This window comes from Parasteatoda tepidariorum, chromosome 7 (genome assembly GCF_043381705.1).
Source record: "Parasteatoda tepidariorum isolate YZ-2023 chromosome 7, CAS_Ptep_4.0, whole genome shotgun sequence".
In the NCBI taxonomy this organism is placed as follows: domain Eukaryota; kingdom Metazoa; phylum Arthropoda; class Arachnida; order Araneae; family Theridiidae; genus Parasteatoda; species Parasteatoda tepidariorum.
Window position 1 is genome coordinate 47302283 of NC_092210.1, and position 17556 is coordinate 47319838.

The 17556-nt window shown below is 29.2% G+C and overlaps 1 protein-coding gene across 7 annotated transcripts in view; it reads right to left on the reverse strand.

Annotated features, from left to right (window-relative positions):
• Window positions 1–17556, reverse strand: part of LOC107451579 (E3 ubiquitin-protein ligase Rnf220) — a 97682-nt gene that overhangs the window by 62791 nt on the left and 17335 nt on the right. For 4 of the 7 annotated variants that reach the window (XM_043046897.2, XM_043046896.2, XM_043046895.2 and 1 more), the window contains exon 2: window positions 10284–10339. The exons of 1 other annotated variant lie outside the window; for it this stretch is intronic. In XM_043046897.2, coding sequence (XP_042902831.1) covers window positions 10284–10339 — 56 coding nt within the window. Of the gene's footprint in view, window positions 1–707; window positions 1229–10283; window positions 10340–17556 lie in introns of those variants that run through there. 2 more of the 7 variants (XM_071183379.1, XM_016067727.4) reach the window with 1 other exon arrangement.

A 17556-nucleotide genomic window follows, 5' to 3' on the forward strand; every position in this document is an offset into this window, starting at 1 on the left:
AATATTTTCATAATAGACATTTCTTGGACAAAGGTATATCTTTTGTTAGGAAAAATGAAGAGTTTTGTTATTAAAGCTAAATATAAATAAATTTCTGAGTTTTTCAACGTTTTTTTACTTGAATTATCACCAAATATCCTTCAATTATTATCTAATGAATATGATAAAATAAATAAATATTTTACTGTTATGTTATTTGCCCCGAAAAGAACTTAATTGGAATCCTTCTATTCCAATGGAAATTTCCAATTATCATATTACAATTACTAATTACAAAAATTGCTCAATTAAATAAATTGTAATAAATTAAATTTTTTTTATTGAAAAAGAACATTTGTCATAGCCTTCTGTTTATTTGAGATTATGGAGAACAAAATAAATTGCGTCATAAAAATTTAAATTCCCTTATTAATGCTAATTAACAAATGCTTTATCATGGAACAACACTTTGTTACTAGTAAGTTACTAGTTACTAATTAACAAATACTAGTTAGATCAAAATAATCATAGTAAAGCTTCTAAACATTTACTTCTTCAAATTTTATGTATTTGATAAATTTCGTCACATTCACTATCTATTTAACACTTAAAATGCTTCGTCTATTTAGGAATAAAATCAAAATTCTTCCTATATTTTTTGAATTGATCTAGAACAATTAATTTAGAAATATTGAGAAATTAATTAAGTATTGAAAAAGCTGACGTACCTGAAAAGATGGGAACTTTAAAGCTTGTGGAAATAGTCCTGTCCTACTACGAAATCTATCGTGGCTACTCATTACTGTAAATCTTATTCAATTTCAACAATGTTTTCTTTGCTTTTATATATCAATGTATTTATGCAATCACAGATTAATTAGTCCATATGATTTATTCCTCTTCAATATAAACTAATTCAAATGTCACTTTCTATTAATAGCAATTTGGCTTAACTAAAAAATTATCAATCACTAAAACCTCCATAGCAGTAAACAAAAATTTAAAAAACAAGCAACTATTTGGATACAAAAGTCCCATAGTTGTTTACAGTGTTGACTAAGCTATGCCTCCTCTGCCGACTTCTCCTACCAACTGACTGCTACTTTCCTAGAACTAGACTACCCCCACCGTACTAGGGGATTGAAAATCCAATTATACTCTTCACAGTGGGGTTATCGTAGGGGGAAAGGGGGGTTTTCTCCTACCCTCAGTTCTCAATACTCTACTTCCCCAAACTATTCTCCACTCTGTTCATCGTGACGATCCCAGCATCTTCCTCATCTCTCCCCCCCCCCTGCATCAGAGTCCCAACCAAGTGATCTGTAGCTCTCTCATTGGCTAGCCGTACTAGTCTTTCTTTGGTGGTAGTAAAGTTGAGGGAGAGAAAATGATTGGTTAAAGAACAGAATGATAGGCGTGGTTTGAGAACACATCCTCTAAGGTTCGAGTTGTAGAAGTGCATCGTCCACCCCTGAAGGTGGGACTAAGTCTTGAGATGTAAGAGTTTATAGAGGGTTAAGTGGGGAAAAGTTCTTGTCAAGAGAAGTCAAGTTAGCCATCTATTAAGGTTATTAGAGAGTGTTAAATGGACACGCTTTTGAGCTGTCGGACGGAGTTCGAATTATTTTTTTCCCCTTTGTGGCTTTTATGGGAATGTTTCCTTCTAGTTAATCTGTCAACTAAGAAGGATGTGTAACATGTGTAGAGGGAAAAGTGTTCATGGTCACCTTTTTTTCCCCCTCCTTCGTACTGTATACATTCCTCCTTGTATACATTTCATTTGCTGGTGTCGAAGAAACGTTGTAGAACATTAACAGGTTTTCTTTTCACAACTGCAGGAATTGTATACTGTATTATTTTTAACATTTTAAATTTACAGTTTTTAAGTCTTTTTGCAACTTTCAATATCTTTCAATATCTTCAACTAATCAGTTTTTTTAATTACTGATTGGTGAAGGTTTTCACTAAGAATATATTATGAAGTCAATATTATGAAAACTTTTCAACGAAGCTATAGAAGTCTGTGTAATAGATGGTGTTTCGTAATGACTACCCTCAATACATGTTTTTAGAATTCATGTCAAAAATGAAGGCAAAGCAGTGCACACATTGGTTGTTGCAAACTAGTATTTAAGTGAGTAAGAAAGCAGAAACGGAATAGAAATCTGTCATATAACCAGTGAGGGAAGCGGAATGAAAAATATCAACATCAGTTAGATTCAATCAAAATCACATACAACATGGGGTAAAATCCAATAAGATGTATGTTTTAATTTCAGTCTTCGACAGCTTTCTGTTATTTTTTTTTCTTTTAAATATTAATTTATGACCCATACTTTAGTATTTTATCGTCACCAATTTGGAGAAGGATTCTGAAAAATAAATATTAAGAATTGTCAATACTACTATATATTTATTTAGTTTCATTACACGTAATGACCTCTCGATTCACGTATGTTATGATATCTCTATCCTCTTTGTTTCTGACCCTCGTAATTCTAGTTCTAATCTCAAAATGAAGGAGAACTAGCTTTTATATTTTTATAGCTTACATTTACGTTACACAAAGAACAAAACCATGAAAACATCTTATTAGTTTTGTTACAGCGGTAGGTAAAGCCAATGTTCGAACAGCCACAAGAATGAATTAAGACTCTCTGCGACTTTCACACGAAACCTATTTCTAATATATATATATATATATATACACGTCAACTCTACGGGGTTCTCAAAGATCAGATTTGTTGCGACAATCCTAAGAAAAGATATATTTAATTAACAATAAAAACATCTCAGCCAATTGAATTTTCAACAATAAATTCCAGAATATTAAATAAATCAATAAAATATAAAATTAAATAATAACGAATCTCTAATCTGCAGTAATTTAGATTTTAGCCAATTAAAACTGGCCCTGACTTTTTATTAGTTGCTCCACAACTATTTCTAGCTATGCTATCATAATCAATAAAAATTAAAATACCGTTTTCTTTTTCTTTTCTTTTTTTAAATAATTTCTTCTCATATAAATATTGATTTTCGGCCAATCGATGTGTGTTTTTATGTCTTAATTTTTGACAGGGATTTTAAAAAAATGTGCAAAATGTATTGCTTTTAGTATTTAATTTTGGTATCATTTTGATTGGTAAATTTGAAATAATAAACAAACAATCATTTGAGAAAAAAAAAACTTGATATTTATGTTTAAAAACGCTATTACAATCTGAGTAATGATAATCGTAATTAATCATCCTTTTCTTAAATGATCTCTGATAAGCATTCACAATAATTTTGTTTTTTAATCACTTATATAAAATAGGTCTTTCATGCAAAAGCAAATAAATGAGCAATCAATGATTGATAATGAATATCATCTATTATTGCACAAAATGCACTTTATTACAAAATGCACATGCATATTTATTAATGCACTTAAACGCAAAAATGTATCAATAATTGATTTTGTAAGTTAAAAAAATTTCTATGGTGAATAACTGTTTCTCTTAGATCTAAATAACTACAAATAAGTGCGAACTTGAAAAATTATTGTATGACTGTGAGCTGTGTATGGAAATTTTTATCTAAAACGCAGAACAAGACACCGGTGTCTTGCTAGACATTGTTCAAGTGCTAAATATAATGTTTTTCACTTATTTTGATCTAAATTAATACAAAATAATGAAAAAAGTATGAAAAATTTGTTTAAAGAAAATTCTGCATCAAAGGGTTAAATGATAATAAACTTCGATAAATTTTAGTATATAGTGGAAATATGGCCCAGATATAACCGAATACAAAAAGATTTTTCGATGAACGAATAAAACTGGGATGAACGCGAATTGATTTTTAACTAATTAAAACGTATTTTTCAGTCAAAATGAGTCTGACTAGCGACTTAATCATTACACGACTGAAGAATAAATAAAAAAAATTTGAAAACTTTGAAAGAAATTTTTTTATCAAAATTGCTTTAAAAAGCATTGTTGGAAGGAAATTTTTCATTTACTTCTTGCAATTAATGTCTAAAAGCTTGTGTTGTATGATTTTTTTTTTTTTACAGACTTTTATACTCACCAGAAAATGACTGCCGTTGAAAAAGTTCTGTGTCGAACCCATTGCATAAATTCAAAACTAAATTTGATCAAAGCTGATATTTATGAAACTTTATAAAGCAAAAAATGTACCAAAATAACTACTTTTTGCAGTTTAAAATTCTAGTATTAAAAATTATAGCATAACAAAAAAATTGTTTATTAGCGAAGCATTGCTATAAAATAATCAGTGATGTAAGAAATTTAAATATTCTGAACTTTGTACATTCCATACATTTTTTGAAGCTTTTTGTGCTCCGAATGCTATTTTCATTCCATTTTTTTTCTGGTGTTATATCATTTAATGAGCTATAAAAATCTGGTCACGAATTTGTGCGAGGCGTAAACGAAAAAGAAATCAAAAGCGTAAACAGGAAAAGTTTTTAATTTTTTGAAATAACTGATAAGATATGCTTTATCAATATATGAAACTTTTTATTACTTTAATTTTTAAAAATGGGACCGTGATGGCCTGGTTGGTAGGGTGCTGGACTCACGTTCGTGAGACCGGAAGTTCTCATGGAATTCCCGGAGATTCTCTGGTTCAGGTCAAAATTTGGATCTGTGGATGATTGAATGTATGTATGGATGGGTCTACCCTATAAACGGGTGTGACGTATCCGTGTGGCAGAAATCGAATTCTTGGCCATAGATGGCGCCACTGGAACAATTTCACCCCTACGCCTAAATGGGCTACGTCAACAATTTTTAGAACTGGATATTTTTTTCCCTTTATTTCTTTTAAAGGAATTTTTTTAATCAAAATTGAGAGCAAAATTTTTAATTTTGAAAACAAATTAAAATATCCAAAATACAAATAAATATAAAAAATGAAATATAAAATATTCTAGTTTTTGTGTAGGGTATTTTGACATATACCGTTTTAATGTTGAAAGAATGTGAAGAAAGGAAGAAAAAAAAAGATCAAAAAGAAAAAAAAATGCTTACTTACAGTTCAATGGGAAGAAAAAAATCTTCTCTCTTGTTCGTAAATTTTTTCCCGGAATAATATTTTTTTTTTTTTTTTTTTACCATATTTAAGGAAAACCAATAGTATTATTATTTATTTAAATAATAAATTAAATCCACAAATTTTAAAAATTACGTAGGCATCTAATGGTTGATTCGAATGGGGGTTTCCGATTTACCTATTTTTTTTATAAGGCATGAAGGAAGGGTATGAGCAAAACTTTCGTAAAGTAAAAAAAAGCATTATTTTCGCTTTTAAAATAAAAGTTAAATTTGGAAAGATTACTCTTTCCATTACTCCTTTCAAGTTGAAAACAAATTTCTTAAAGCAATTTCAAAATTTCATTCTTTAAAAATGCATATATTGTTCGGAATATTTTTTTTATTGTTTCACCATACACAAAGTATAAATAAGTACTCACAAATCTTCTGTAACCTACTTTCTTCAGAAACAAAAATTATAACAATGATAGTACTAATTTTCAAATTAACTTCAGTATATATATTTCATTTTGGTTTATTTAGAATAAAAAGGAAAAATCCTCATATTTTTAATTTGTGTTCTGCAGTTTTTCCCATTAGAGTTTTAAAAAAAAATTCTGAAATTAAATTTTTAAATTTTTGATTTCTCAATTATGGCCAAACATTGTAAACTTATAAAAACTTTAGACATAAATCTTGGCCCAATATTGAAAATCATTCTAGGAACAAAATCGCATTATGTTAACTTCCCAATATTTAGACTCTAGTGCAATCCTATAAGGATTCTATATAGAAATGAATCTATATAGCCAGACTGCTTTAATTCATTAGGGCGAAATCGGGACATCCCAATATTAAACCTTCATTGCACGTCTAGAATAAATTTTTATTTAGCAAATTTTGTCGTAGGTTCTAACTGAGGCAAAAACATCCTTTTTTTAAATCCCTTCAAAGATAAGTGCATACTAATTTTAAGTAATAATAAAAACTTACATTTTTTTGTAAGATTGCCCTTTAAAATTATTCTGTCAAGTCTTGGAAAAATTCAGTTTTCAATAAAAAATTGTCCTCTTCTAAATAGTTTTTGGTGTTCCTAAACATTCTATAATTAATTTTCTCATTTTTTCTAAAATAACGCTTAACAGTGGGTCCAAAATTTAGTTTATTGATGAATGTTAATAATGAATTAAAGTCAGATTAAAATTGGAAAATCGTTGAACATAGTTTTTCATTATTTCTATAAAAAAAAGTAGCTCCTAAACAACTATTTAAAAATAAGAATAACCATGACTATGTGCATAGTAAGCCTATAGGCAGGGCCGGATCTTCTTTCAGGCGAACTTATTGACAGTAGCCAGGAGGCATCAGAAAAAGAAAAGAAAGGAAAATTTGATTTTTTTTTTAATATTTTAAAAAAAAATTGAATGTTTTTTTTGCTATGGAATATTTCTCAAATAAAACATACTTTAGTTGGTCAAAATAAACACGTGAAACTAATATTTTTAGTTTATAGGGTACAGCTTACAGTTTATGATTGACTCATTGTAATTCATAAGCTGTAAGCAATAGTTACATAAAAAGATACTAATGGCACTATACTACAAATGGCATAAAATTGTTATTTTTTTAATAGATTATATTTTATTTTTTATATATCTATTATTTGAATTTGTACTGTTTCACGGGAAAATTTAAAATTTTGCAAAATTTTTCACACAACTGAACAATACAATAATTACTTCTTAGAATAAATCAGATAGCAATAAGCAAACAAAAATTCCTCGATTTCATTCAGAAAAATTTTGCTATAAGTTTATTTCGTGAGATTTAATAATATAAGTATACATATATGCTTTTAGAGATATTATTCATAGATTTATTCTCACAGTTAGATACCGTTATCAATTGCATATTTATAGCATATTAGAAATAATTAAAAGAAATTAAATATTTAGAACGCCTTTCTTAATTTCAATTTATAAAAAGTTACATATAATTAAAAAAAAAAAAACATTCTAAATACGATTGAAAAGATAAATTCAAAACATTCATAGATAATTTAAATAAAAGTTGAAGAAGTTGAGAGTAAAATTGCGGAAAGGGAAAAAATTAATCTTCAGGAATCATTCCTTTCTTTCTACCTTTAAGTCAAAACAGCTTTGAGCGCCATCTATTATCCAATTTAAAGACTTATAATAGAGCTCAGAAAAGTTTCTAAAATCAAAAAACTTTTCCTGTTTGAACAAAAAAAGTAAAATGTTTTACAATGCATGTCGTCACAATTTTTATTTACTTTTTCTCTGGTATAGTTTTATTCAGTAATTTATTCATTTTTTGGTTTGTTTGTTTGTTTACAGACAACTCACATTTTGTTGCACAATGGAATCAATTTAATGGCTTAATCGCAAAAACATTTCGTTTAAAAGATTAGCACGTTTTTGGTAATATGTTTGAACTAATTCTTTAATCACTTGTTACTTTTATTTTTTTAGTTCATCTCAACACCAAAAATGGGGGCAACTGTACACAAACATTTTTTACAGTGAATGGTCTATTTTCTATTTAAACATAAGTCTACATCTTTATCCATATAAAGTAATATATGTCTGTTTGGGTCATTTACAGGAACTTACACATTTGATGTCTTTTAAGTAATTTTAATTACAGAAATAAAATTCCAAATAACATTTTAAAGCATTCAAATTAATTTATGTGTTTAGTAAATGTATATACATAGAAATTAGTTTTTTTTAAAACTAACGTTTGTGTAATACCTTCTTAATACGACAGACACGACTAAATTATATCATTCCAGTCTTGCCTTTTATTTAACTACAATTAAATCAACTGCTGATTGAAAATAATTTCAATTTATCTAGTTGTGAAAATTTTGCTATTGGTAATATACTTATTTAATTATCAGTTTTTCAATTCTTTTTGAGTAAAAATAAAACATTTTTATGTTATCCTAATAATTTTTCCACTCTCACTTGTATTCTGTTACTATAATTATTGTACTATATATATATTTTTTTATTCTATATTGTATGCAATTATTTTTTAATAATTTCAGATGAGTTGGCAAAAAGGGTTCCCATGACTTTATGGATGGTCTATTCTTAGATAAGGTAGCAATTTTAAAATTTTTTATTATATTTGAGGTATTCTATAAAAATTAAATTTTAATAAGGTAAAGCTGTTTTATTTACTTTCCCCCAGCTACTAACATAAATGATTTAAATATATTGTTCTAATGTTCATTTTATTTTTTACGATAAGTTCAAATGATATTTTTTATTCATATATAAAAATTTCTTCTTAACTGAGCCTACCCAAATGAATTGACTAGTAGTTCCTTCCCCCTCTTTCTGTTACCATGCTAACGATAACTTTATAATATATTAACTTTTAATTTAGTATTTCCACGTATTAAGTTTATTAAAAGAAAAATAAGTAGGTACGAAAATTTAAATTATTAAAATTCAGTCACATATAAAATTTAGCTCCTCTATCAGTTACATACCATCTATTAAGTTTTATTACCCTAAATAGTTAAACAAAAAAAATTTTTTTGTGATTAACAGTGCAAATTTGACTAAAGTTGTTTACTGTTTGTAATTTCCATTTTTATTTTATGTTTTAAATTAGAAAGTGCACGGTTGGTTTAAATTTTATGGACAGTAAATACTACAATTGCAGAGGAAATATTTATTATTTCAAATATTTAATTTATAAAAGAAAAATTTTCAAAATGCTTCCCGATTTGGAAAATGAACCATATATATCTTTCTCAGTATAAAGTAACATATGTCTGTTTATATCTTTATCAATAAAAAGTAACTTGAACCATAAAACTTTGGTCAATAGCAACGGATGTCTGCAACTTATGTAATTTTTTTCCTCTTGATAAAAAAAGGCAAAAAGTCCAACCTTATCAAGATAGAGGGATTTAAAATTCACATTTCTTACATAATACAAAGAATGTTCCCATACATGCAAAATTTGATGAGTAGAATAATGAATTTTCTTAAGTAACATGTTTTAATAAAAATTGAGATATCTCGAAGAAAGTTTCTATATTTAATAAAACTTCTAAAAGTTGCTTTATTTTGTAGAGTCATTGAACTTTGGAGATTGCAGTGAATGACTAGACAACTACATTGAATAATACGAAATAATGTGGGTTTTTTTTTTTAAAAAAAAAGAACAAGAAACTGTTTTTAAATTAGTTCCCTGGATCTCTAGTATTTAAAATCCTTAAAAGCAAGAAAATAAATTTTCTTTAAAGCTGACGATCAATTATTAAATTTTAAAAAGAAATCAAATCTTTCTTAAATGCAAAGTTACAAGGAGATTAATTTTTGCTTAAGCTATGCGAAAAAGTGAAAATTATATACATAAAAGATTAAAGTTTAGTGAGATAACAGTTTTTTGGAGACGAATTTTTTGTGAAATAAAAGTTTCGATTATCTTAGCCATTTTAATTATTTTACAACTAATATTGATTACGTCTAGAAAAATAATAATATAAGTTCAAAGAGGATAACAAAGATAGAAAATTATTTGCGCCGATAGATTGTTGTTGTCGTTTTTTGTTGTCGATCAATTGTTGTCGTTTCCAATGCCACTTGCCAAAGATCAACAAGTCTGCTTGGTGACACAAAGTGAATTTAAGGCAGACAATGCGTTTCTTGTTTTTCAGTGGAGCTCTCTATGGCCAAAAATACGACTTCGGTCACACGCCCGTCACAGCCCGTTCATAGGGTGGACCCTATTCATACATCCATGTATTCATCCTTAGATCGTAATTTTCACCTGAACCAGAGAACGATCAATCTCCAATTCAGTACCCCCAGATGAATTGATTAGTTATGGGAACATGGCGAACTTTGGTCAGACATACTTAATGTGCACCAGTCACCATTTACTATGCCCTATATATTTATATATTTACTGAGTCTTATACCTATGGGGAACAAACTCACGAACCCTTGGACATGGGCCCAATGCCCTACCAACCAGGCTGTCCCGGCCACGTAATCAATTAATTTGAGTAACTTTACTTTCAAAACTTCGTGATATTTTCTTGAAATGTCAAACTTTAATGCAATAAAAATTCTTGACCATTGAAAATTGGCGCAAAATAAACGTAAATACTTACTAAAGGAAATTAAATAAAATGATCTAAGTCTGACGCAAAAATGAAAGAGTAAAAAAGAGGAGAGATCGCAAAGATACTTCGACGTCAGAACTCGTATTTACCTGAAGATAAGTATGTCCAGCAGAGGTTGTGGTTTCGTACTTGAAATCATGTGTTCCTATTTCGGAAAGAAGAAAAAAAGACTTTAAGAATGAAAATAAAAATTACATCGGTGTATTAACAGAAATAAAAATATCTGTCCGGAACAAACTGAACCGCATTAAACTATCAATAATAAATGAATAAAATTAATTACTACTGGCTGACTACCACGAGAACTTCTCTCGACACTATAATCACGTGCTAACGGTTTCTGTGGTTACAAAGATGAAGTTATTTTAAATAAAAAAGTGGGGTTTCCTGTAACGCGCTGGTAAATATTGGGAGAAATATATCATTTCTTCAATTACCTCCCATGGGTTTTACTCATTTCATGGCAGCAGACAACTTCAGGCTTTCAGTTGGGAGTGTTGCATAAATTCGTCTTGCACAATTTCGCCGAAGAACAATTAACCATGCTAAAATCGTTATGGTGTTTTGTCGTGGGCACAATTGGTCGCAAGCAAAATTCATCGTGAGCATTGGCATCATTTGTCACAACACCAATTCGTCGCCAAGACTAAAATCGTCTCAAAAACAGTTAATAGTGCTCATAATTCGTCTGCGACGACAGATCTTATGGGCTCAATTCATTGCGGGCATTTGAATTTTTGTTTTCAAAACTGTTTTGCCTATCTAGTTAAAGACACGGCAAACTGTTACTTGACAATATTTGCAAAGTTTTCTTTTAAAAATTTAAATTTTCCAATTGCTAATAGTATTAAAGTAATATTAGTAAAAGAAGAAATAAAGTTAGTTGCATAGGAAGTATCCTTTTCTAAAGCAACTGATTCAATCAAAAAAAAAAAAATCGATTTTGGAAGTAAGCACAAAAATTTTTATCGTATCTGGTCAAAAAAGTTTCAACCAAAAAAAAAAAAAAAAAAATAATAATAATAAATAAAAAAAATAAACTTACGAAAACATTCTACTAGTGTAGTAGAATTATATGCATTTTTATTTAGCTTAAAAAAATTATGTTATCATTTAACATTTTTTTCCACCCTCAACTTCCAAAATACATTTTAAAAATATTTTAGTGAATGTTTATCTATTGTTATTCATAAAAAGTATCACCTTTAAATTTTTCGTTACTCTAGTTGAACAGTTTTCGAATGTTAAAAATCAAATTTATCTTCAACCCAGTAATATAGCATTTCGATTCGATTTTCACATTTTCCAAAAATGTATTCTTCCCTAACTCAGTTGCACGGGAAAGAGAATATCCCACAAATCAAAGATTCCTTACCTTGGGGCAGTGAAAACGATTGTTGCTTGGGGAGAGGGTTTGTAAGGGCCCGTTATCAACTACTACATCATGTACTGGTCATAAAACCGACTGAATAGAAAGCATGGATGAAATTTGATCTAGAGTCATGCCTAACAAACGGTGTCCAGGGTACTATCAAATAATTCGCAGCCGGAATGGTCCTTTGGGTCACATTTGCGCTAAATCAACTGTGACGCTTTCTTCATCTTTCGAGGAAGGTAAAGGTTTTGAAAAGAGTTCGTTTTTAATTCATTTTGTTGAATATTTTATTATTCAATTGTTTTTATCATTGATTAAAGTAGTTGTTTGGAAATATTAAATGTTAATAGATAAAATATAAACTGAAATAATTTTAAATTATAAATTAATTTTCCGTTTTTTTGCAATTCGGATGCTTTTAGTGAATAAACATGTTACGCGACATTTTGAAAAAATGAATCAATTGCAATGCAGAATTATAGGTATCGTACACAATAAAATATGAATTATAAATTCATATTTTTTTCTTTATTTATTTATTCTTCATTTTTCAATTTTTTTTTCCTTGCAATTAGTGAAAATAAAACTTGTAAAGCATGTTGAGAACGCTAGTTAATCGCAATATTGAATTAAAAGCTTAATACACTATAAAATCTGCATTATAATTTAATTTTCATCTTTTCGAAATTTAGAGCTTAGTGAATGAAAAAAAAACTTGCTAAACGGCATTAGTCAATTGCAACATAAAATTACAGCCAGAATAAATTAAAATATATATAATAAATTATGTATTATTTATTTTACTTATTATTTTTACTATTTTTTTGTAATTAAAGCTCATACTGAAAAAAAAAGCATGCCAAGCTACATTTTGTAACTTTCAAATTTAAAAAATATGTTATGGCCAGTTGCGTGAATCGAACATTGGTTTATTTTGTTAAGTCTTTAAATAAATGAAAAATGCTGTTTTATATAGTTTTAAGTCCTTTAATAAATGAAAAATATTATCAATAAAAACTGCTGTTTTTTTAAACAACTTCATAGTGTTTTCCTGCATAATAAAACTAAACATCTCAAATTCGAATAAATTTACCTTGACTTGTTTTTCAGCTACAATTTCAATTGTACAACTAATAATGTGAAAATAAAAACTGGAGATGGGAGTTGGATGCAAAAAAACTTTTTTTTCAAATTTATCTTCTAATAAAAATTATATTACACGAGTTCAAACTATTTTAAGTGTATTTTTGGTTTTCAAACATTTAGACGAATATAATGTATTTAATGAAAAATAAGAAAAAAACGTATGGAATAATTATGTTTTAAAAGCTGAGGCTGTATTTGGTTATAATGCAGCATCAAAAGGAATTTAAAAGAAGTAAATAAATAAGTAAAAAAAAAGTTTTTTTTCTGGTCTGGTAAAAAAAAGTCTGGACTTTCCATTCAAGCAGCTTTAATCATACAAAATTTCAATAATTTTAAGTAATTACTAAAAATTTATTTATCATTTACTTAATTTTTATTTATTACAAATCCATGCCAGCCAACTTTTTCGATTTTTTTGCAACATTTTTTTTTTAAATTTAGAGTGGAAGTTAATTTTATGATTCAATATTTTATTATTGATCTTAGTTGATGTCAATTAAACTTAGAATGATTTTTTCCTGCTTTAAAATTTGATCTTAAATACTACTAAATAAAGATAAAAGCAGAATATTAAAAAATGAAACAAAGTTATGTTCAAATAAAAAAAGTTACAGACATTTGGTGCCACAAACAAGAGCTATCATGGACTTTTGCTATGTCACTAAATACAAGCAACTTAAACATAAACATACACAGCCCAGTTTATTAATAAGGCAACCAGTCAAAAGACTGAATAAACTACTTTTCGGCGTTCAACTGGGAAGCATAACCACGTAACCAGCTGCGCTAGGTTACTTAGTTGAGGATTCATAGAGCAGACAACCTGGTCAAGGTGATCCAACAGATTTTCGATTGGGTTTAAGACTAAGGAGTTGGGTGGCCAGAGCAGTACGATAACTCTTATTGGTTCTCTTCCAACACCGCATGTACTCTGCTGAGTGTATGACGCTTAGCGTTGTCCTGGTAGTACATGCAATCATTCTGAGAAAAAGCAATTTGCATGTACAGATGGACCTGGTTCGCAAGTACTGATCCGTACTTGTGAAGATCCATTGTGCCTTCTACAATGATGAGTGCCATCAGAGAATGTCCCGAAAACATTACCCAAACTATAATGCTCCAGTCCTCCAGCCTTGATCTTTCCAGCAGCAACGTGAATATACAAGTGGAGCTCTAACAATTTTCTTACTTTCGCGACTTGCGTGTCAGTCTAATGATTTCAACACGCCTGTCACACGCCTTAAGTCAATACAATTTTGGACGACTTTTGTATGAATTTGGATTTGCTAGACTATTTATAAATTTTAGAACTTTGAGTGAAATATATTAAAAAAATAATCAACTACTGAAAAACTAAAAAAAACATTAAATTTAAAAAGAAACTTAAATATGTAAAAAAATTCTGCATAACTTACTAAAGCAATAATATAATAATTTTATTGTTTTTTGAAGGTTGCAAAAAACGTAGAATTTTTCTCACTTTTAACGAGGTTATTTGGCATGATATTTTTCAAATTACTTTCACTAAAAAAGAGAAGTTTATATATTTTTTTAAAAATTGAAAGAGAAATAAAAAATAAAAATTACTACCAATGAAAAAATAAATTAAAAACATAACTAAAATAATTTTTTAAGAATGAGAATTAGTCAATATAAGATCAAAAATATTTTCTTCTGTATATATAATAGCTGAATATATAATAGTGCGAATACGACTCAAGCCTTTTTCATATTTCATTCTAAAACAAAACAAAAGTAATAATAAATAAATAAATGAAATAAGGGTAAAACGGAAAAACTCAAAAATAGGATTTTAAAATAAATTGAAAATGGAGTTTTAACAAAATTAACAAAAAAACGCTCTTGCATAGAGCTTTTGACAAAATAAGTTCTAAAATGTTTGATTTCTGAGGAAAAGTATATAACATATCTATGGGAGAAAAAATCCAACTTCTTTCAAAAACAGTAAAAAAAATTCTCTTAGAAGGGAGAAAAAAAACTTGTAGGGAGGCAGATTTGTGGAGAAAATTGTCTCCCACAATATTTGCGGTTGATACAATAAACGGAAAACGAAAGACAAGTGTGGGAATAACAATAATAATAGAAAAATTCCAATAATCTTCGGGTCACTTCAACCAGCTGCTGTCATATTTGCACTTGGTTTAAGGCTAAGACAAAAATAAATATATTTTAGATAAAAAATAAAAAAAGGGGAACTTGGAAATGGAAGTTCTCCCTTTTTAGAAAAGAGATGAAATCCGGATGATCGATTTCGAAAAGCTGTTGAAATGCGGCCAATCATCGGAGGCAGGCACACTAGATTGAGAGAGTAGTCAGAAAGGGGGGGGGGGGATGGGAACAGTTAAAATATATAAATAAAAAATTAAAGGGATAAAAAATATTTTTTTGGAAGAGGGAAAGTGAGTGACAGCAGAGACCAAATAATAAAGTTTTTCAGTTTTTTTTTTCTTCCACCCCAACTTCTTTTTTTTTCTTTTTTATATATATTGTTTTCCCGTATTTCCACATTGTTATATATATATATATATATATACATATATTAAATAATTAATTTGTTAATGAATTGTTAAACGAATGAGAGAAGTTCAAACACGCTATTTAATTTCGGGTCTTAAATCTTAGCTGTAATATGTTTGGAAATATTTTAGTTTATTACTAATTTATGCAAGACACTTTATCTAAGGAATGTCAGCCACAAGAAAATTAAAATTCTCGTTGAAGCGTCGAGTTTTAAACCTACAGTAATTAATGTGACAAAATGTAAAGGTAAATACATTCATCACTTATTGTCTCTTGCTTGTTCAGTTATTTCATCTCAATTTATAAAGAACGCAAATAGAGTTGATTTATTAAGAGTCATAATTAATTTCTTAAATTAAAAATGCTAAAGGTTAACTATTTACTCCTACGTCGGAGTTGTGAAATTAATTAAAGCACAATTTACTCAGGTCAAATGCTGAAGAGTTTAATGAATTACTTTTGTAGGTTATGAAAATATAGTGGGACACATTTTTACTGAATTTGAGTGAAATCGAATGAATTAAAAATTCATTTGTTTAAATACCTGATTTATTTTTTAATGTGGACTAATGTGTGGCATCTTTTATGAAGAATTAATTTAAAAATAGCGTTCGTCAAGTGGGCTAAAAAATAAAAATAACAATTTTAATTTTGTCATAGCCAAAACAAGAAAGGAAAAAAATGACCCATCACTTTTGAAAGACATGGGGGGAGTTTTTGGTGGTGAAAGGAATTTATTATGAAGATGGATGCACCCTTACAGTTTCGCTTGCTGTGACATAAATGGCATTATTTTCTTCTTTTTAGTTCATTCGAATAACGTATAGTACTTATATTTCATTTTATTATCTTCTTTTACTTTATTGTTTTGTGTTTGTTAGTTTAAGCCAAAAAATTTTTATTTAACGAAATTAAGAAGAATTATTTAGAAATGTATAACAACACATGCACGGAAATGTCGTCGTGGACCGCTAGAGGCGCCACCTCTTCATGGACTGACTTTCATGCGAATTTGAAATGGTACTTATATAATATTTTCTATCTATCTAACTTATGCTGATTTTACGTTTTAAAGTAATTGTTTTCAAAAAACGCAAATGTTTTAATCGCAATTTAATGATTTGACGATCCACTTAGTGAGCATTAAGAGTTAAACTGAAGTAAAAAACAAAGTGGTGTATAAAGTACAAATGAAGTACATGTGCCTTACTCACATTGGTTGCCGGGATAGCCTGGTTGGTAGGGCGTTGGGCCCATGTACGTGCTGCCGTGGATTTGATCCCCACCGTCCGAAAACTCCCAGTGTAGTATATGGTTACTGGTACACGTTGAATCTGCCGAGTCACAAAGTCTTCCAAGTTCCCATAACAAGTTATACCTCTGGGGGTATTGAATTGGTGATGGATCATTCTCTGATTCAGGTCAAAAGTATGATTTTCGGAAGGATGAATGGTGTGTGAATGGGTCCTCCCTGCGGGATGTGACGTATGTTTGCTGTCTCCGGGTCATCCTCAGCGATGTTTCCCAGACAGTCACCAATAACTCATTGTGCGGCTCTAGTGCGACAAAAATGAAAGTTTCTACCTTCCTACCTACCTTAATCACATTGGTTCTTGCTTTAGTCTACTTAGCGCACAAAGTATTACCCTTTATTCAGTTGGACACGATAAGTTAGTTGATAAATCAGTAAATAAAGTGAAATAAATATTTTTTGAAGCAATTTGAATGCAATTTTCTACGATAATAGCTAAAAAAGTCAAACCCTCTGTTCAGGAGTTTTGAACTAAAATCTTCTGATAAATTTATATATCGCAGGTGAGCTTTTAATTCGGGACACAGTTTAAAATGCGTTTTTGCAAAAATGGACACAGCTTAAAATGAGTGTTCTACGAAATGAACATAGTACTTGATACCCTTTTTCAAACAAGAGTTAGGCGTCACTGCAATCGATTACAACTATGTANTCCTTCCTTCCTCACTGGCTCGACAGCCCAGGATGGGCCTTGGCCTTCTCCAGTAGTTTTTTCCAAGCTGTCCTTCTTTTGGCAATGGACTTCCAATTCTTTATTTTTAATATAGATAAATCTTTCTCCAGGGTATCTAGCCATCTGAGATTTGGCCTGCCCCTTCTACGTGTTCCTGTCGGCCGGGCATCAAAAATCTTTTTCACAATACGGTCTTCTTCCATTCTTACTAAGTGGCCTGCCCATTTTATCTTTTGGACCTTAATGAATCTTATGATGTCTGGTTCATTATATGATCGATAGAGTTCTAAATTTGATCTTCTTAACCACTGACCG